The sequence below is a fragment of the Colius striatus genome, chromosome 1 (assembly GCF_028858725.1).
Source record: "Colius striatus isolate bColStr4 chromosome 1, bColStr4.1.hap1, whole genome shotgun sequence".
Taxonomy (NCBI): Eukaryota; Metazoa; Chordata; class Aves; order Coliiformes; family Coliidae; genus Colius; species Colius striatus.
In genome coordinates, this window is record NC_084759.1 from 76,833,810 (window position 1) to 76,855,288 (window position 21,479).

At 43.2% G+C, this 21,479-nt stretch overlaps 1 protein-coding gene across 2 annotated transcripts in view; it reads right to left on the reverse strand.

Annotated features, from left to right (window-relative positions):
• The window catches only part of GPM6B (glycoprotein M6B), a 108,702-nt gene that overhangs the window by 12,280 nt on the left and 74,943 nt on the right, over positions 1-21,479 (reverse strand). For both annotated transcript variants that reach the window (XM_061998878.1, XM_061998886.1), the window contains exon 2: positions 1,123-1,309. In XM_061998878.1, coding sequence (XP_061854862.1) covers positions 1,123-1,309 — 187 coding nt within the window. The remainder of the gene's footprint in view (positions 1-1,122; positions 1,310-21,479) is intronic.

A 21,479-nucleotide genomic window follows, 5' to 3' on the forward strand; every position in this document is an offset into this window, starting at 1 on the left:
CTCTGGTGTCATGGAGAAGCCTCTGCAACACCAAAGCTCCAAATAATTAACCAGTGGTTAGTTCCAAAGGCTACTGTTGCAGAGACTAACATTTAAGGTCTTTCCAGTCTCTTCTCTCTCGTTTTTCTCATTTGTACAATACCAGTCCATCTTCTTCTGAGGGAAGGTGGACTGAACAACACTTCCCCATTATTCCTGTCATCCCTTCAAACTTTTTGTCCCCAACACTAAATCTACCCACCTTCAGACTAAAATTGCTAGCCCTTGTTCTGTTGCCACAAGCCCTGGTGAAAAGTGTTTCTCCAACTTTCCTTTAAGCCCCCTTTAGATATCAAAAGACTGCAATAATGTCTCCCTGGAGCCTTCTCCAGGCTGACTGACTCCAAACCCTCTCAGCTTGTCTTCACATGAGAGCTATTCCACACCACTGATCATTTTCATGGCTCTCCTCTTGACCCACTCTAACATGTCCATGTCTTTCCCAGAGCTGGATGCAAGACTTCAGATGGGGTCCCAGAAGAGTGGAGTAGAGGGGAAGAGTCACCTCCTTTGACTTGTTGGCCATGCTTTTTCTGATGCAGCCGAGGATACAGTTGGCTTTCTGGGCTGAAAGCATGCATTGTTAGCTCATCCAATTTTTCATCCATCAGTACCCCCAAGACTTCCACGGGGCTACTCTCAATGCCCTCATCCCCTAGCCTGTACTGATATTGAGCATTGCCCTAACACAAGTGCAGGACCTTGCACTTGGCCTTGATGAACTTTATGAGGTTTGCTTGGGCCCACTCCTAAAGGTTGTCAAGGTGTCTCTGGATGGCATCCCTTCCCTTCAGTGAACTAACTACACCACTCACCTTGGGGTCATCTGCACACCTGGTGACTGCACCTTGCTGACTACAGCACTGGTGAAGACATTAAATAGTGTTGGTCCCTACATAAACAGGTTAAGCAGGATATACAGTGGTTCTTTGTGTGTGAACACCAAAGAAACTAGAGTGCTGTTGGACAAATAAGCAACCAAATATTTGGGGATGGAGACTGAGGTTTGAATCCATCTCTGCTCATTTAGCATGGAGATGCTAAAGAATGATGAGGAATAATGGAAATGGGAGGCATACTTACACTTCACTCAGCAAAGCATGGTCACTGGCAGTCGTGGAGAAGTGCTGCTCGAGGATAGACACAGTTCCTGTAAGTGCCACGTGGCCACAGCCACAAAACAACGCTACCCCCGAGAAGCAGAGAATGGTTGCCACGAGCGAAGCATATGGCACTCCTCCTAGGCACTTAATGCAACATTCAAAGCAACCTAAGCAGAAGAGAGAAAGCAAAAGAAACGTTATGAGCAAAAAAGCAAATTATGAGGAAGAAAATATCCATCCTTCACTTGGTAAAAGCCACAGGGACTAAAAGGCCCACACATTGACATGCTAAGCAAAAATCTATAGGTGGTGCAAGACAGCATCACCCGCTAAAGCAGTGACCTACAGATCTGTTGGTATGGACTCAAAGCCCAGAAAATGGGCTGAGTGCTCCTGTCTTTACAGGATCAAGATCGATAAGACAGACTATGAAATGGAAAAAGAAAAAAAAACCAAATCAGTCCACTTGTCTAAAGCAACCCATTGTGATTCAGCTGCTCGTAAAGAGCTTGCCATGTTTCTGCATTACTATAGGAGCAGGAGCATTGGCTATGCTGGAACCATCCAGGAAGACAAAAAAGGCAAGTACTCGAGACAATGAAGCCTTGAGGAAAAGCAAGAGACACTTTGCACTCTCACTGCAAGAGGAACATATTTAATCCCGCAAAACTTAACTATCCTACACTCTCTCATGGCTTCCAAGTATCTTTCTGTATAAATCCATATAAGGTTTTAAGGATACGGCTATTTTAACAACAGAAGAACTAAATAGGGGCCAAAGAGTAGCAACATTTTTTGACAGTGGTGAGATGGACTTGTATTCCACAGACAATACATTTTCAGCTTTATAGGATACGCTGGATTTACAGTGATCTCTGAATACAGTCTGCAGTAGCATAATCGTAGCTTTAATGAAATGTATCATTTAAGCATTCCGAGTTAACAAAACATCCCCCCCGCCCCCCAGAACTGCTGTGTGCTTCAAACACTGTAATAAGGAGGTTGCAGCTGAATTGCCAGGTTCCTCCAGACCGCGTGGCCTGAAAATCCATCTGCCTGCAGAGCTGGGAAACGTAAATCGGAAACAAGTGCAGCTTTTAACTGCTCTATAATGGTAATGGCAATCCATACCAATTCATTACTTCAGGGTGATGGCATTAAGCTGTCTCCATTAATGTGCATTTCATACAACTGCGCAAAGCATAAGCCATTAAGACGACGCTTAATGGAGCGACCAGCGTGGCACGTTGCAGGAGCAGCACCGCTGCTTCTAGGGGAAGGCGCTCAATGGATGAAGCGTTTGAAGGCAAGCAGACAGCTGGCAAACTCATGCTTCACATCTTCCCACCCCAAAAACTCCTCGCAAAGATCAGCAAGTCTCCATCCACCACGTGAGGAAAAGTTATTTTTATCTCCCTCCCCTTCCCACTAACGAATGAGTTGCAGACCAGGCACTTCTGTGTGGCGCTGGGGAATAACATGCATCCGATAATTGAAAGCTTTTGCATTTCCGAAGTGGGAAACTCTCTTAGAGACTCACTAGGCAGTGGCCCTAGTCAGGCTTAGGCAACTATAACCAGTGAAATGACTTATGAAATGCCATTTTGCTAACTGCAGGTAAGGTTTAATTGTACCAAAACAAGCCTGGGAAGCTTTTATATAGTCAAGCCCACAGCTGGAGTCCACTCAGTAGGAGCTATCTTCATGACAAAAATACTGCCGAATGAATAAACATTGCAGCTCAGCAGTGACAGGGCAAACAAAATCCAAATGCATGCTATCAGAGGAAATCACCTCTGGTTTTCATCTTATCACAGAAGGGCAGAATCAAGTCCAGACACCAGACCTCGCAGAGAGATCCTCTGCTTCAGGGCATCTTCCTGAATGCAACTCACAAGCTACGCACCAGACGCAATGGCAGGCATACACATGAGACTGGCTTGCCTCTGCAGCATCTGCTCCTGGGTCAGGCCCAAATCTCCAACAGTTAATCCAAGAAACACTTGCACCTGGCACAGGATTAGCAGTGAAGGATTATCCAAGAGCAACCATGCTCTGATCCAGCGGGCAAAGCTTAACACACACATGGCCTCAGCCCAGCACAAAACGAAGAGTCTTTTGGGCTGCACTCACAGAAGAAGTGACTAAACGTTAGATCACTGCTTGCTGTGGAGGAGGCCAATCACCTGATTACACTGATCCACAGATCACTTCGTAGGAGGATCCTGTCAGAGATAGGAAATGAAAACAGCTGGAAGCAAAGCTAAGGGACTGATGAGGTTTGTTGGTTTCAGAAAATGGGGACCGTCTGCTTGACAAAACTCTAAAAATCCATATAGATCCAGGATTGACAATTAACTCCCTACAACTGGATAGCTGTCCTTGTGGGACCCTACACCACAGAGCTGGTTTACCGGTCCACCACCAGAACATTTTCTCCTGGAAAGTTTGCTGGACCCCTTACCCGAACACCTGGTGATATCTGCCACTAACCCACAGATCCTTGAACAGAAGCTGGCAGTGGCAAATACCCTCTCACTTCCCAGTGACTGGCAGCTGCACTAGCATCTTTGTGGCCAGACTCTTTGTGTCTTCCTCTACAGGCTATACAGTAAAAAGGCATCACCAATGTTTGACTGGCCTTTGTTTAATCAGTGCAGACCATGGCTAAAGGACACCCTAAGGGGCGTCTAAAGCAACCAGACTATGTTAAGCGAGGCAGAAAAAACCTCCCAAAAGTGGATGGAACTGCAGAAACTACTTGTCCTTGTACCAAGACCAAAGCAGGAAGCAGAGGGACCTAATTTCGTGGGGAAATGGTGCGTTGCCAGTTTGCAAATGCAGGAAGCATCCCAAACCAGCACGTTTCCAAGAGACAGCATCCATCCATACATAGCCATTCTGCACTCAAACTGACAGCAGAGCTGCATAGCCTCCTGCCAGAGGGTAACTAACTGCAGGACGCAACCTCATCACGGTGCTGAGGCTGCCAGACCCCCACAGATCCCACTATGAACACTCTCCATGAGCAGCTGAAATCCATGCCTGGCCTGAGCAATACAGCTAGTTTTATAATTTCGCTTTAAAGTAAGCATAAAACTGTACTGCCAAGGGCTGCTTTCAAAAGCAGCTATAAATTTGAAGCTCATCAAGCACTAAGATACACTCACCAAGTTTCCCAAGCAAGCATTGAAGCAAATCAGAGGATTTCTGAAGAAAACTAAAGCTTTCCAAGAAACCTGCTTTATAATCTCTCTCTCTAAACCCCAGTCAAACATCTTCATGCAGTACACCCATGATGATGTTTGCCTAGTTCACATTCACAGAACAATTTGCTAAGGCGCTGACGACAACCACGGGCTGAAGGCCTGTGAACCCAAGTTGACAAAAATAAGTCATCTTAAAATAAGTTTGTTTGGAATTTTCTGATAGTTTTTACTTTCCATATTGCCAACATGCTGAACTTTTCAGCTGTATATCCACTTCCAACACAACAGTATATGATAATTTAAATGTGAAATTGTACAGCACAAACACACATCACTGCATCTCCCCTTTCAATGGCCATTTTGTGCAAGGCATCACTAGAACCTTTTGTGCAACTCAGCAGAATAAAAACATTTTTTGTCCTCAGGCTGGCGAGCAGCAGTTGCCATGGAGGCAGGTTAATAACAGCCCAATGATTTGCCCAGAGCAGCCTGTGATCTTGGCTACAGATTTAACACACTCTCTGAAGGAGGCCAGCTAAAACAAGGACTGAGATTATTCTCTAGGGAATGAATGCTACTGAACACACACACACACACACAAATATTCTTGCTAAAGGACAAAAATAAAGAGAAGAGAAAAAAACAGGAACCGGCTATTCTTTTAATCTCCTGGAAACTATCAGTCACAGGAAATTGGTAAAGGATGATCCAACATATGTACACAAATTGGCACTTGGCTGCTTAATGTATGAAGAACAATTATACAACGTACCCAGCAGTGTACGAGCTATGGCATATATGCAAGGGCTTAGCCTTTCAATGTCCCTTGTGAAATGGCAATTGTACGGCTAAACCTCCTTTGGTACTTTAAGTACATCTACAAGATTAGAACTGAGAAAAGCAAGGTAATGCAGAATTAATGGAAAGTGATCTTAAAAAAAAAAACAACTCAACTGAACCAAAATTCTCAGGCTCTAACTCATCCTACAAAGGTCAAGAGTGGAGCAAAAAAATCTGTGTTTCAGAAATGACAAAAGACAACACAATGGGATCAAGTAACCGTCTTGACTGTTCCCAGAGCGAGCTCTGGGAAGCCAGCACATCAGCTCTTGAAGCCCAGGCTTGAAAAGCTGAGACAGACGCATGTCCACAAAGCTGTCCCTCAAAGCAAAGCAAGGAAAATATGATGTAAGGAAAACAGTGCCTGCACCTCTCCTGGACAGAAAACCAGCCTGTCCTCTGTCCCAAGCTCCTCCTAGGTTGAACTAGTGCCTTGCTGCATCTCAGGTACAAACCATTGATCCCACAGTCAAGGTCACTGTGGAACAAAAAAAAAACCCAAGACACAGAAAACCTGAAGGGAGGTTTGAAAAGCTCTTCATTTCAGGGAGCTAGACCTCCAGGCTCCAGCAGCCTTTTTCTGTATTAGTTCCCACTCTCCTTTCCTTACAAGTTTTGTTTCTTCCCCTCCCATAAACCTGCCTCACTGTTCTGAAAGGTGAAGCGGTAGGCACCATTTTTTTCCTCATCACTCACTTCCTCTAATTGTGTAATGCATTTTTAGAAATCCTGCCATGTTAGACACCTGTCCACTTAATATGTGGTACAAAGTACACAGCATGTTCCACCATCGAGCCACCATCTATGTTGGCTTCATCACTTCAGCTCAGGGAGCACATGTGGAGGAACTGTTTTAATGAGAAGGTTGCAAAAGACTCAAGAAAAGAAAAAGCACTGGATAATGTCTTAAGTGAAAGCACTAGATAACATCTTAAATGCAGACACAGCATGTAAGTCAGGCTCATTGTTACACACCCACAGAGCCTGGTCTTGGGAGTGTTACTCCCAGTGCACAAGTGAATGTAAGAGGAGAACTTAATACTTTGTGTTCACTTCTCATTTCCCCAGTGCTCAAGATTACCCAGCACCAAGGATGCATAATACCTAAATTGGATCTCAGCCAGAAAATGAATTTTATGTCAACAATAGCAAAAGCCAATTTTACTTTCTACTACTGTCCTGGTTTTGGCTAGGATAGGCTTAAACCACAGCAACCATCAACTGTAATTTTTTAAATGTCCATTCTGAATGGCTTCTGCATGGTAGGATGTACACCTTCATTGACAGCTATTGAGGAAGCAGTGAGGGATGTGGGAATACACTAATACCTCAGAGGTAAAAATGGAGAATTTGTTTCCTTCTTTCCTGTGTGAGAATAACCCGGTACCTGTCAGTAAGGTAACTTTACTTCTCACATCTATCATCCACACCAGCAGCCAAAAGTCAGTAGCAACGGTACAATAAGATAAAACATTTAATCTTCATAAGGTGACAAATTTCTCTCCACACTTTAATGGGGGCACTAAAAGTACATTAAACTGACTAAATGAGTGATGAGCTCAAACAGAGAAGATACTTTATTTTCCTCCCACAAAACTCTTAAAGCTCTTCCACAAAAACCTTCCTTTCAAGTTCAACCTTTCCTATTTCTGCCTTTTGGTCCTCCCCACATCAGAAGTTGTGAAATTAACTTCTGCTGAAAATGAGCTCTTCAAGACAACCAGAAGACTTAATGTGAGGGTACTTTAGTCTAGTCAGATCGATAATCTCCCCTCTGCATTCACACTCCTCTCTTGTAGAGCTGTTCAATCAATAAATACTCCTTCCTAGCCAGCATGGTATCTGTGATGGAGAGGACATGACCTTCGGAGACCACAGCCATCAGGGCCGCCACAAAGGATCCGACCTGAAATCCACCCAGAAAATCACTCTCATCCTTCATAGGGACTAGCATAAAACACTTAATTCAAGTGAAACCCAGTGAGATCTGAGGTAGTCTGATACATCCAGTAAATTTCATCCCCAATCTCCACTATTTAAGAGCTACACGAAGAACAAGTGGCTCCCTTCTGAAGATTATCAGCATTAACTGCAGCTTTTCCAGATATCCCTGATACATGCGTGAGATATTTGGTTTCAGCACTGTGATACAGCCAGTTCCTCGCTTATGAGGAGGTATTTGTTCTCTGTTATCAGTGTTAAGCCTGCCATCTTTAAACTTAATTAAATACTTCCATAGTCTTGTGCAACAGAGAACCAAAAATCCTTGTTCATGCCTCCCATGCTGGAATAGGCACAGAGAAAACTGAAGAACTGGTGCACACAAAAAAGCAGCATCTTGCAGCCTGGAAGTACCATTAGCAGACTCTTTTTAAAACCCACAAGGCATCAAGTATCTCCGTGGTACTGTATGAGTAATAATAAGCTGCTGCTCAATACCCCAGCAAAAATACAGCAAGCATAGGCTTAAAATCAAGCACATTTTTTTCTTAACATGGTTAACTAGAAAAAACACCCCAAAAAAACCCAAACACCCTTGCAGACATTATCTATGTTCATCAACAGAAAAGTTAAATTGTTTTCCTTTCACTGAAGACAACATGATGTTCAAGGTTGGTAAACAGGCTGTTTTACCAAGGCAAGATTTGTCTCTTCTGGTTGTTGTTAAACAACACAGAGAAGACTCTAAGAACAGACAGTAGTAAATATAATCCCCCTTTTTCTTTAAATCTCAGGCCCAAACCAGCACTTCTTATACAAAATACAGGTTGCATTCCCACTGCAGGAATCAAACCTATTTCATAAGAGGACAGATGATCTGAGTAGTCTTTTACGGGCCCTTATCTCATTTATCTCCTTCAAATTTACTGAAATATACATACTCCTCCATCCATATCATTCCCAGTCTCTGCAAGGCTCATTAAGCTAACAGGTGTTCTGAAGGCATCTTTTTCAGACAGAGAAATCTATGAAACACGAATCCCTATGTCTGTGATCATTGCAAGTGCCCATCCCAGGCATTTGCTCTGCCAGAAAAAGGAGCTGGACCTGCACAGAAAGAACGCTGCAACCCTGCGGGACAGTGAGGCGACAGAATTGCTCTTGACCAGCTTTATTGCTCTTGGATAAAGGTCAGGGAGAATTTTATTTGTTTTAATTCATGTCTTCTCTGTTTTACTTTTGACCTGCGAAACAGCAGAAACCACCACAGAAGAAAAATACCTAATTTATGCTTTGGAAAAGGCTTTACTTCAAACAGGTTTAAATGGGAACCCTTGGGGATGGAAAATTTTTAGCTATTTCTCCAGAAAAAGGAAAAAAACCCACCTTAGTGATTTAAAAAGAAACTTCCCACACAGGGGACAGTTCAAGTAGTATTGATTTAAGCTTTGGCATTATTCCTCTTGGAGACTCATTCTAGTGTTTTACTATCCAAAAAAATCTTTGAGACTTTTGCACAGACTGAGCATGTGGAAGGGCTCACTGACACGCAGAGCTCAAAGTTCAAATACATTGCACTGGCAAGGAGAGCCACTGGTCCAAATTGTGCCTCACAGCTGACACATCAACAACTCCTGAAAATAAACATCCCTTCCGTCCTCACCTTGACCTCCCTCTGCTCACTTCACCTATTTTGACTTTCTTGGAGAAACACTCAGTAGGGTCAACATGCAAGAACTGCTGCTTCAGTAGGTGCCAGCCCAGGTGACAATGTTGGACAAGCTCAAGCCAAACAGGTAAAACATGAAGCAATGGGCAGCCTGCCAAAGATATTCAAATGCCTGAAGGTCTAGACAAGCTCAATAAGGGAAGTACAAAAGCACAGAAGCTTTTCAGTCCTGTGGGCTGCTTCAGCAATTTGGTGAAACCACCTGTATGGATGTTTTGAGTTTCCTTGATTTAACCATCCTCCAGAAACACCTGTACTTGGTTGATATGGTTCTTAAAGCTGACCTGACTTTAATCAAAGGTGAGTAGCTTACCTGGAAGACTGGAGTTGAGACTTAGCTCCACCCTTCTGGCATCTGTAACTCACCTCAGTGTCCATCAGCCTTCAGGACTCAGCAGGAGAGCAACACTTTTGCCACACTGGATTTCAGCCACTGCTATTGACCGCTTCCCCAGTTGACTCCTCCCTAGCTACAAAGAAGCAAACAGAAACACAACTGCTCTCTCCCTAGAGTTGAGGGCCAAAAACAGAGGCAGGGTGGGGTTGGATTTCAGCCTGGCAGATCTAGAACTCTGGAAGGTAAATTCTCCATTTCAGTGGCAACTGAAGATGGCAATATTTTCCTGGTTGTCTACCCAACTATGGAACTAGAGGAGTAGTAAGAAACCTGAACCACAACGGCAGAAGTCCCTTGCCTTGCAACAGATTTCATGCAGGTATTTTCTCAGTTGAGTCCCCATCACATACATCATTTTCAAAATGTAAGCTTGCTTCAGTAAGGGAGTGGGCTGTTACAGTGAGATACTTCACACTTGCGTGCCCTGATGAGCCCACAAAACAGCTGAAACCCCTCCCAGCATCTGGGGGAAGCAACTTAAGAAGGAAAAAAAAAAGCCCAAAAGACTTCCATAAAGCAAACAACGCCTACTCAGTCTGGAAGAGTGCCTACAGCTAAGCTCATGTTAAACAACCATTGCTAAGTTTCTCTCACTAAAGAAAAAGATGGTGGTTTGCTTCCTGGGGAGTAAAAAAAAAAAAAGAGGATGTAGGCATTTTGAAAGGCTCATTAAGCTTGCAGGTGTTCTGGGGATGTCTTGGCTCTATCCCTGCAGTGAATATCCCACACTGACTCTTCCTTTGATGCTCAAAGGCCAGATTAAAGCTTAAAATGGGGAAGGGAGATCACATCATATGTGAAGACCTTGAGAAAAAGAGGTGGATGCCACTAGGACTGCCATGGAGGTGCTCTCCTAGTGATGTCTGTTCAGACAATGACAGAGGGAGGAAAGCAGAAATACTTGTACTGTAAAGGCACCCAAGAAATCACGTGGCTTGCTAAAGAAACATAGAGTTTATCTCAGCACAGTAGCCAATGCCACCCAGCAGCGGGAAGCTGTATGCCAGTATTGAAGGAAGGCAAGTTACAGCTGTGATCTGTGTTGTAACTGAAGTGACATTTTCCCTCCAATCTAAGGGAAAGGAGCACAGACCAATATTTTCACTGTGGCTAATCCATCATTGGCAGATTGGTCTTAATGGAGGTCTGTTCAGAGCAGTTTTGTTGCTGCCTAAAAACCTTTCTATTTCTTTAAGTGCAGCCATTTAAAGCACCTTTCCTTGAACTGGAATTTCTGGGCTTTGCTGGTGGGATTTTTTTACCCTCCATCAGCAAGAACCCTTTCATCTTGATCTCCTCCATGACAGGCACCACATTTACCTCCATGTTATTTCAAGAAGACTCCCAAGGCAGCCTGAATAGAGTTCAGTTGCCTAAACAAGGGTTTCCAGCACCATTTTAGGTGCCAGACTCCCAGCTGCTGCAACAAAAGGCTGCACGTCTCCTCTGTGTCCCGGTTCATCCGTGCCAGCACATACAGACGTGTCTCATCACTGAGGACAGCTGAAGGAGCACAAGACCCTGATAACCAGGCATCTGGCCTGCTCCCTCCATGCCCCCCACAACCCAGGAAGGCGGTGTTCACAATCTGTTGCTTATTCCTGAAGTATATCTTCTGTGTACAAAGTATCCTGCATGCACTCATCTGAAGTCTGGGCTTATCTTCTGGCAGTCCCCTGTCTGTCACTCAGGTAACTTGTCATAAAATATGGCCAATATGGATACTGATATGGAAGAAATAGATGATGATTTGCAACCTAAATATTTTTGGGGAAAAAAAACCCCAACAAACAAAAAAGGCAATTTTGGAGATACATTATTTGAATCCTAAAGAGCAAATGTGTGTGCAAATATAATGGAAAGGGGAAGGATGAGACAGCGAGCTTTGATGAATATTTTTCCCTGCAATTGCTGCTTCTGATGCGGAGGCAGACACCTCCAGCAAACAAGCTGTCAAGCAGGCTTCAGTCAATCATCTCCATAAAGAGAAGAGGACTGATGGATAGAGCTAGCTGCAAATGCTAGCTAGCTCTGAGCATTTGCATCCTTCACATGCTAACCCTCAGCCATACTGGAATTTTCCAATCGTGTGCTTGATTCCAGGTGTCTTTCTAAGGTGCTTCAAAGCAAAGTACTCCCCAAACTCTTAAAATAAAGCTTCAGGAAAACAAAATAGGATCTTTTTGAGGTCTCAAGTGAGATATCGAAAGGACAGGAATGTGGAATCACCAAAGCATTTTTAAAGCCTCAGCTGAAATCCTCCTTTAGACTCTGACATACATACTTACTACTTCTAGCAAGGGAAAAATGCAAATAAATCCATAGAATATTGTCTTAGAAGGATATTGCAGGAGACCAGCCAGTCAGATGTGCTGTCACTGCTTCAGCATCAATTACTGCACTTATGGCTGATCAGTTTAATAAGTTCATTTGCATACAAAACCCACACTATGCCTTCTCATGTGTAAACAGTTCTGAAGCAATCAGGCAGCACAGTTAAAAGGGAGGTGTCTCTTCACCACACATTATTGTCTTTCAAGCATTAACAACCAAATCAAAATTTATGACAAGTATTCACATGAAAGAACTAGACTCCTTATGGCCTTAACAAACAAAACAGGAAAAACAGAAGAACATTCATCTTAAATTCTTAGGACTAGTCAAAGTATTAGGTTTATGCTACTACCATTTCTGAACTCTCCCTTTCACCCAGCCCTTTATTTACCTTGAATCCCCAAAGGACTAATATTGCCTCTCAATGCTGGCACATGATGGTACCGGTGTGGCCTTGAACTCCTGTACATCCAGTGGTACCTGCCAATTTCCATTTCTGGTCTGGTGATCACTGCCAATTTTAGGTGGTAAAAAGTCAGTGTCACCAGCAAGTTTTAGTTTAGTACTTTCAGTCATTTAACTTCAATAACAAGAGCCTAGAAAAACACACTGTACTTTCGGAACTCAAACAACATAACCTTACAAACCAAAGGAGGGGGTAGGAGGGACAATGGACAGGGAAAAGCCCACACAGATGTTAAGAATGGTTGATTATCTAAAACTCCACCTAGGACTTGAATTAAAAACCTTAAGGAAGAATTCAGTTCCTTCCCCCCCACCCATTCTCACGTATTCCTCTTTTTGTCTGTGACAGAGCTTGTGGCTCCAGAAGTCAATGAAAACAAAGTTATGGGAAACCACATTACCTGTTATTTTTAAAAGGCTGTAAATCTGTCAAAGAAAATGGTTATTGTCACATGAAGAGGTAGGGCAAACATACGAGCTTGCTCCATTACTTTCGTAGACTAAAAAAAAAGAACCCTAAACTCCTGGGCTTTATTTCACATAGGCTCAGCTCACTGTCAAAAATCTGCACCAAGTATGTTAAACAGACTTGTTCCAAGTTTATAATGAAGGAGAGCAGTTATCCTTCTTGTTGTCATTTCAGAGGACAGGTGAAGGTCAGCAACAAGACCCTATATGCAGGAACACACCTGACCCGCTCACACACGCTTGTCACAGGGCTTTTCAGTCACCTGGAAGAGGCCACTGGCAAAACAACATCAAACCACTTTTGAATCTACATGTCCCTCCTCAGCATCACTACAGCTTTGTCAAGGCTGTCGGAGTGAAACACAGGTTCTTTATCTAACATGTACCAAAGTCCCACTTTGTAGGGACTAAATGAGAAAGTAACCATCACCTCTGGCCAAAACAGATCCGACTCAGCAGTGTCTGGGCACATGGCAGGAGTAAAAGTTACAACGCTGAAAACCCATCTGCTGTAGACTAGATCAGAGACAAATTTGGGGGAGCAGGGGGAAATAGGAATGCCATAAATTTCTGGCTTTTGAGGGCCTAGAGAGGTCCTGGATCCGTTCCCTCTCTCATATGGTATTGCTGCTGGCGCAACAAGGAGTTTGGCAAAGCTACATTCAAGAAGAGAAAAAAATCTTGGCCTCAAATGCAAATGTCAGATCTAGAGATTCGAAACAAGAACTTGTTCGTCTCCCACATTGGCAAATAAACTCCAGTTACTTAAAAGGTCGTTTGGGTTTGGGATGTGAACTTAGTAGTGAATAGCTCTGTAAAGGACACTTTGTAGCTTAGTGTTTTTCCCCTTTTTGAGGCTCAGGCAAAAGCCAGCAATCAGGTATCAGGTAGTGTATTTTCCATAAAAGGATATTACTGCGCTTTGTAGAGCTCACCCTTCTGTTTAGGAAAGGCAAATTCTCCATCTTATGAGCATAACCAAATTCAAAATGTGTTGGAACAATTGTTCCACAATGACTGTGCATACGCAGGATGATATCATCTCCCTCTGCATACACAGGAATAATCCTGTTTATGAGATCACAAGGAACATCGTAATAATTCAATTGGGTAAAAATGGAAAATAACAGAATTCACTGCTAGTACTGCATAAAGTCTCCTCTCTTCTTACAAAGTGTTTCTCCCCTCTTTTTTACAGCTACTTATCATACACTGGTAACAGATTCAGATTTAAAAATAAATAAAAATAACCAGCAGGAAAGACTTTGGTGAAGAGAAAAATTCTTCACGTGCATTGCAGGAGCCTCCAGACCAAATCCTTAGCACCAAAAAGATTTCATCCTATCAGGCCTGAACCCACAATTTGAGATTTCTCCTGCAGTGGCTACAAAATCCACTTTCTCAGAGCAGCAGAGCAGGCAGCTGTCTGTCTCCTTTAGCCTGGAGGGACAGCAGTGATGTCACCACTGTCTGCTGTGGGACAAACATCAAACCCTGAAACGTGGAGACAGCACGTGAACTTCCAAGTATCATTTCTTTAAGCAAAAATATTCTATGAAGTTGTGGTTTTTTAATTAGGAATTTCAGGGATTGCAGTAACAGGGCTCATTTCACTAGGAGATGATTCGCCATCAGGAATCTCAGATTTTCCACTGCTCTGCCAAGAGCCCCTTAGCAATGGTTGGTTGGTAGCCCTTAACTGCACATCTAGCATGACCTCTGAAGCTGAGCACTATCTTGTGGTGGCTTCACTGTGACTCACCCAGGCCTACCCACGAAAAATCACCAGCAGGCCAAAAGCTCACCAGGCTTCAGTGGCAGAACAACTACTACACACACTACATAGGAAATAATGAGTTTAAATCTGTAACCCAGTTTAGGAAAGGAAATAGGTTTAAAAGACTTCTTTATCTTTTGCTTTCCAAGGAACCAATGACGCTAATTGCATTCCCAGGTGTAGGTTACGGTCCTCTCTGGGCACAGTCAAGCTTATGCAGCTCAAGGGCTTCTGTCAGAACCAGGTTGCACTCCATCCTGCACAGGCGCAGCAGCTACAGAACTGACAACATTTTCATATCACCCTATGCAGGCACACTGATGGTGACTGTGGTGTTCAACCTTCATTAGGATGAATCATCTTCCATGCCAGTCATAAAATTCCAGTGCCCAGCATCCTCATACTCACTGCCTTTAGCATGTGGTTTTAGAGGAAACAAGAAGGTTACAATGTTCAACCATCTGAGCTGAGGAAGCAGTGTCCACAGGAGCAAAGAGACAGCTGGCATTTGTTTCATTTGTGGTCTGGTAATCTGGTGATGAATCTGGAGCAAGGCTGGCCAGGAAATGGGGGACTCCTCTCCTCTTTAGTCCCTCTGCTCCCACTGCAGAGTCCATTATGCACATACAGTGCCATCTGGGTTTCACCCCTTCAGTTACTGTATCCCCTGGCACATGTGTCTAGGTTTTCTGCTTTCATTAGGTCATTCAAACCACTATAGGAGTATGTTCTCCCAGTGTTTTTCAGCTCCTTCCTATTTAGAAACCAAATCCTATTCATTAAAACCTCAATCACTAAGCCTGCCAAATTATTATCCCCAGAATATCGCGTGTCCCAGATTCTCCCTGGGCTGGACCTCTCTTCCCTACAGTTGTATTCTTCAGGGACTTACACTTAAATCAGTTATTGTTTTCAGGAGATCTAAAAAACTAATAATCTGCTTGAAATAGGGAAAAATATACAGCATACTAAAAATCTTTAACCAGCTTGATAGCCCCGATATCACTGTGTGAACTTTAAATCAAGGGAGAATGTCTGAAAATGTTGCTTAATAGCCATGACCCATATAGAGGAGACAATTTCTTTCAATTTTCTGTAATGAGAAATACCTCTATCCACAATGAATTAAAATGCTGTAAGCTTACTGCACAAAAAGGATTTAACTGAAAGTGAACTGTGCATTAACTGACTCTCTTCTCACATCGCACTTCAGCAGCTTCGTTTACACTGTTGCACAAAGTTGTACAGTTGTGTTTAAGTATTTTCTTTTTGGCTACCATATACTCGTCTATTTTGAGTTTAAAACTGGAAAGATGTCTTCATATACAATAAAAATAATGAAGCTCCCAGCCGTTCTTGAGCACGAGGTATTCTTTCATCAAGAGCACATTAGCAGGGAAGAGCCAATTAAAAGAAACCTTTGGTATAGCTGCTCAGGCTGATTTTCATTACTCCTCAGAATAGCATATGCAATTTGAGCACTGTATGTATTCATATAAGGAAACAATATCCTAGCATAATAGCTTTCCTCCATCTTCCCATGTGTAGTTGGTGAATTCACCACGGTCATCCACATTTAGGAGTTTTGGGGTTTTTTTCATGTTTTGCAACTTGGTAGCATTCCTCATAGCCCAATGGAAAGGGAAACTTCTTGTCTCTGTTAATGTGTATCAGGATCCATATCCTTCACTGCTGATGCAAAACGGCATTTCGTTTTTCTTATTTATTCCACCTCAGTAAATCTGCCTGCACAGTCCTCACGTTTTGATTTAATTTAATGCCTGCAAGATAAACCCTGTCATTTGTAATAATTTGTAAACCTTCATCTTTAAAATGCATCCAATCTGTCCTGCAGCCTTGTAAAGTATCTGTTAAACATTTCACTTCAGCTTGCTCATGGTGTTCTCTCCTGATAAGGGCTGCTGATACGCAGTATAAAGCTGACTTATTTCTTATCTCCATCGACATGGATGTCGTTCCATTTCCAATTAAAAAATCTGGGGCAGCAGCCACTCATCTGGGTGCAGAGAAACAAATGTCTGATAAATACTGAATCAGTCAGCTGCCTGAATCAGGCAGGAGGTTCACTAAATTAATTATTAAAAAACCAAAATGGAATTAATATACAATACAGTAAACTTTAAAAATCTAAAAAAATCAATCATTTTCATGTATCAGTGAGTAATTATTCATAAAGCACATTAGCTTGTGAAAACTGTCCTAGCTCCACTGCAATCCAAAACAGCTGGCAATCCACATTTGCCTCAGGGATGGGAAACACAAATACAGTATCTATGCCACGCTACTGTTCAGATCTGACTCTATTTGATGCTCAAACTGAAAGAAGATCTCACTGCTCACCAGTGCTTGGGCAGTATTGCTCTCTGGCATTCTCCGAGTACGGAGAGTCTTGACAGTATGTATTCCTAGCCCACTCTTCCAAGCATTCATTCAACGCAACTACAGTACATCACTGAGGAGAGCCGTGCAGTGAAAAAACACAACCCAGAAACCTGCAGTTTCTGGTAAATGGAAACAACCTCTTATCTCAGAAGTACAACTTGCTATTAGTTAACTGCAGATACTCCCCACAGAACTTGGCAGTACAAAGCTTATTAACTTGAACATCCAAAGTGAAATGCTCAGGATCTTCTTCTGCTCAGCCTTAGCAATAGGGACAACCCACAAACCCCATCAGATGTTGGTTCACCTCCTCGGGCTTTGAGATTCATTTCTGGAAGGAAGAGTTAGAAGTCTTTGTGTTAGCACTTCAAAAATTGCTTCAAGCTGTGGTGGTTGCCTTGCAACCACTGGATCTAGGGCATCTCATAAAGGATGGCCATTACACTAAGCCCAGGTAGGATCTCAGAGGCAGAAGTAAATGTTGGAAGCCTGGCAAGCATGTAAGGAATAGTAAGCAGGAGACTCAGTCCAGATGGTAAATGGACATGTTTTTGAAGGGGTCAGCTTCTGTTTTATACCTCAAAATGAAGCAGCTGCGTTTTCTTGGAAGTTTCTTCACACAGAGAAAATGACTGTTTTTCTCCATCGGATCTGCTGGTGAAAGAGCTCTTTTGAAAAATCCTCCTGCTTCAGGGGTATCTGATGCCCACTGAGCCCATCTAAAAACCTGACTGGGCGCAACAGTCTCAGCACTTTGGAAATCCTGCCCCACAAAGCCGAGTGTGCCTCCTACATCACCGCTCCACAGCAACAACATTGCAGGGGGAGGACCTGGGCTACTTGTTTTGCTGTTGGAATGAGGACTATTTCAGCCTTCTGCACTTTAATTCGCTTTGAAACGTATTGGAGATTTAAGTGAACAGAAATAAAGAGAAATAATGTGAGAGATCACGTGTTACCTTCAGAAATTAGGGAACTGGCAAGAACAAAGCCTTGAAGTGTTACAACATACTTACATCACAGATCTAAAGTATAAAATTATCACAGAAAAACTAGGAAATGGTGGTAAAATGAAGATAGGAAGTTGCTCTGCTTGCATCCTATGAAAGCAATAGATTAACCACCTTTACTTGGTAACACATTTAGTGTTCTACACGTTGTGCTTTCATCCTTGCCAAAATAAAAGGGAAACCATAAACCCATCATAAACACATTCAGCAACACATTTCATTTTGCACAGCTGCTAATGCATACAGATAACTTTCTTTGGTGCTTATTGTACAAGGGTTCTATGAATTTAAAAGAAACTCGTCAATCAGAAGAATAAAATTGCTGTAATTTTTGAAAAACAGTCTATGAGTTCAACATGGTTGTATAGTCAAGGTATTTAGGGCATTTTGTACATTCATTACTCAAAATCTTCAGTAAGGTGGGTTATTGTCCACATACACTAATGGCTTTCAGAGTTTAATCTCTCATCAGTGGACCTCCTTTTGTGAAATCCCGAAGAGATTATGTAGTACTATGTCTAATCACTTGACAAATTTCATTTACTTGAAACTGAAGCTAGGTTTGAACTATATAAAGTGTGTAGGAGGAATCAGATTCACAGTAAGAAAACAAAATGTGGTACTGGACAGTACCAGCATTTATCATTACGTTCACATCTGAACTGTTTAACAATAAATGAAACAATTCTCCTCGGGGAAATGTGTCAGTTGTGTATCAGCTGCATATGCCTATGAGATGCTCTGACTGCTTAGAAATTGACACACAACCGATTCAAAAGTGTACTCTAACTCATGTAAAAAGGCAGTGGAAACTTCAACAATTTTGGAACTGCTGTATCATTTGGCAAAAAAAATATTGCTATGATTTGTACAGTAGTTTGCTGCACTGAAGAGGGACATTTATTTGGCATAAATTATACGATACAGAAAAAATAGCCCTTTGCTAGTTGAATTTACCCTCTGAAGTTCAGCACTCCAAACAAATCACCTATACGGCTGGGATGGATGAAGCAGCTCTCCTCTTACGCCGTCATCTCCCTGCCTCACAAGTGCTACCATGCAAATCGTTCTCTCCATTAAGCAGCAATTCTCAGTGATGGACACATCCTGAAACCTGATGTTGTGAAACTCCCCGTTATCATAGCACAGGCAGATAGATCTCTACAGAAGCAAAATTTGCTGGACAACACCATAGGAAAAGAAAAGGAATTTAAAATTAAGAGTAGTAGTGTTTGGCAACAAGCTCACCACACAAAGGTTGAGTAATATTATAATCTACTATATGTCATTGTAACCTAGGTCTCCCACGCTGCATTGCAAAGCCTCGCAAAGCCCAGCTAGTCTCGATGAAAACACCAGATTATGGCTCTGAAAACAACATGCAAACACACAGGCACGCGCTACCTCGGTAAACCAAAATTTACCAAAATCCATAAAAGACGAAGCAATAACAAGGCTTCTTTTGCAAACATCATTTCTGGTAGGGTTAGGACAGATTCAGAGCAAATATAGACACAGACAGAAAGACTGTTGCTCTATTAATTTGTTGTCAAGCTATGCAGGAAAGGACGGCTGAAAGCCCGAAGATGCAGTAATGATTGTTTAAGAGCTATTCGGAAAAAGTGACAAAACTGGCCTAAACCTCTTTAAGCCCCCTGAATGAAAAGATTTAAACAGGCAATTGTTAGACCCCTGGGTACCTTTTTTCTCTTGGCTTTGTTCTGCATTTTCCTCCGCTGCAGTTTCCATGGCTGGCTTCATACCATCCACCAAAAATGCCGCCCCTCCCTCCCCCCCCAGCAAGCACTTTTTCTCTTCGCCTCTTTTCTCACTCCCTTCCGTCTCCTATTTACGGCGGCACTGATTGAGCGGCTCTGTTCTCCCCTACAGTAGATTACAGTCCTTTCCAAAACGCCAGAAAAGTCTTGTCAGCTTCAATTTCGCTCCGCTGACTGGTCCACGAGGAGCGGTGCCAGCGAGTGCTCAGCCCTACGTCACTGCCATCCCCAGCTATAAAATAGCCATCCTGCACCCGACTGTGGCCCGACTCTCGCCGCGGCCTGGGGGCCGGCAGCACCAACTTGTGGCCCCTTCCTCTCAGCTCCCAAGCCTCCTGACGAATGTTAATCGACTCTCTGGGCGGTGAATGGGTGTGTGACATCAGGAGGGGTGATGCAGGGCGAGAGAGAAAGGAGCTCCCCTGGCCACCACGGGGTGAACCCCCTGGCTGCCGTCTCTAAGGGGAGTGAGAGCACATCGGCACACAATCGCAGAGCTCCCTTTCCCATGAGACCTTGTTATTATGCTCCAAGTTTTGATTTATTCCACATGCCCTCTGCTCTTTCAAGGGGCAGGGGGCGACGGGTCTGTTTGCTTTTTTTTGGTCGACTGAGTTCCGCTCACCCACGGCTAAAGACTGTGCGACAGAAGCATGAAAGTAAAAGTGGGTATATACATATATATGTACATGGAAAATTGAAATTCTTTCTCTGACTAGCCAGCACGATGGAGAGAAAAAGAAAAGCGCAGAAAAAACATCAAGGAAGCAAAGAGGAAGCAAGCTCAAGTGACCTAAAATACTTTTAAAGAATAAAATGTTTAAGAAAACACAGCTTGGGTTTTAAAAGGATGTCTGCCACTAAAGACCTAAAGCCACGCTTAAAAGTGAGTTGTAGAGTTGCTGTTAGGCACTCATTTGATGGCTCTCCTAAATCCAGGCAGACAGCAGCACAATCTAACAAGCTGTGCTACCCTGTCTCTGGGAGCAACAAAACCAGGACATGCCTACATCACACTGCATGAGGTGACTTTAGGTGTCTCCAGCCCACTCTGAGTGGCCTCACACTGGGGAGCCACAGAGCATGGCAACACCACTTACGAGTATTATTCACCTTCCAAAACCCCAAGATAACTGACATATTTAAGGCTGTACAGTACCGAGGCTAATTAACCTTGCCTATCACTTTGCTTGTCTCAGTGGCCTCACAGCGTGCCGCACTGCACAGGGCAGACATGCCCAAAGGCACCTTGTTTTGTGTGTAGGATGATGGAGCAACTGTAGGGTAATGGCCTTTGTGGTCTGGCAGGCTTCAATGCTCCGGCCGCCGCAGCCGGTTCCACAGGCTGCAAGGACGCCTCGCAGATTCAGCGAATGCTGGGGATGTTAAAACCTACACGCTGCATGTTCCATAGAACAGATTCAATCACAGGAGTGGGAAGAGGGAAGCAGTCCAAAGATTTGTAGCTGCAATTCAGTCTCTTCTGGTTAAAGTTACAACACCCACAAGTTTGCTGTGCATTTTTATTTCTACAGATGCCTAGAGAAAAGCACAAAAAATCCTCAGACCCAAGAAGTTCCCTTCTCTTGCAAGAAATCATTGCACAAATCCTTGTCTCCCACCATGGTCACCACAGCTGTTACTTTGCTTTGGATATTACTGCTCAGACATACCCTTGAGCCCAGCTACTAAGAGGTTTTGGACCTATCCTAAGGTTTCGTATCACAGCATCAAAACTTCATGTCAAGCATTTGCCTAAAAAGCTTTCCTGGAGTCCAGGAAAAGTCTGCAGTTGGAACACTCACCCCAGCAGACCTTTTTGTACGCAAGATGAAGTTAATCTGTGGCAGAGATGAAGTATCTCCAGGAACCAACATGAGGCAATAGGTTGGGTTCCTGAAGGTAATCAAATCAGCAGCCCCAGCAGACCCCAACCCAGATGCAAAGTGTATTTCTCCCAATCTCCTTCCCCAATGCCCACAGAGC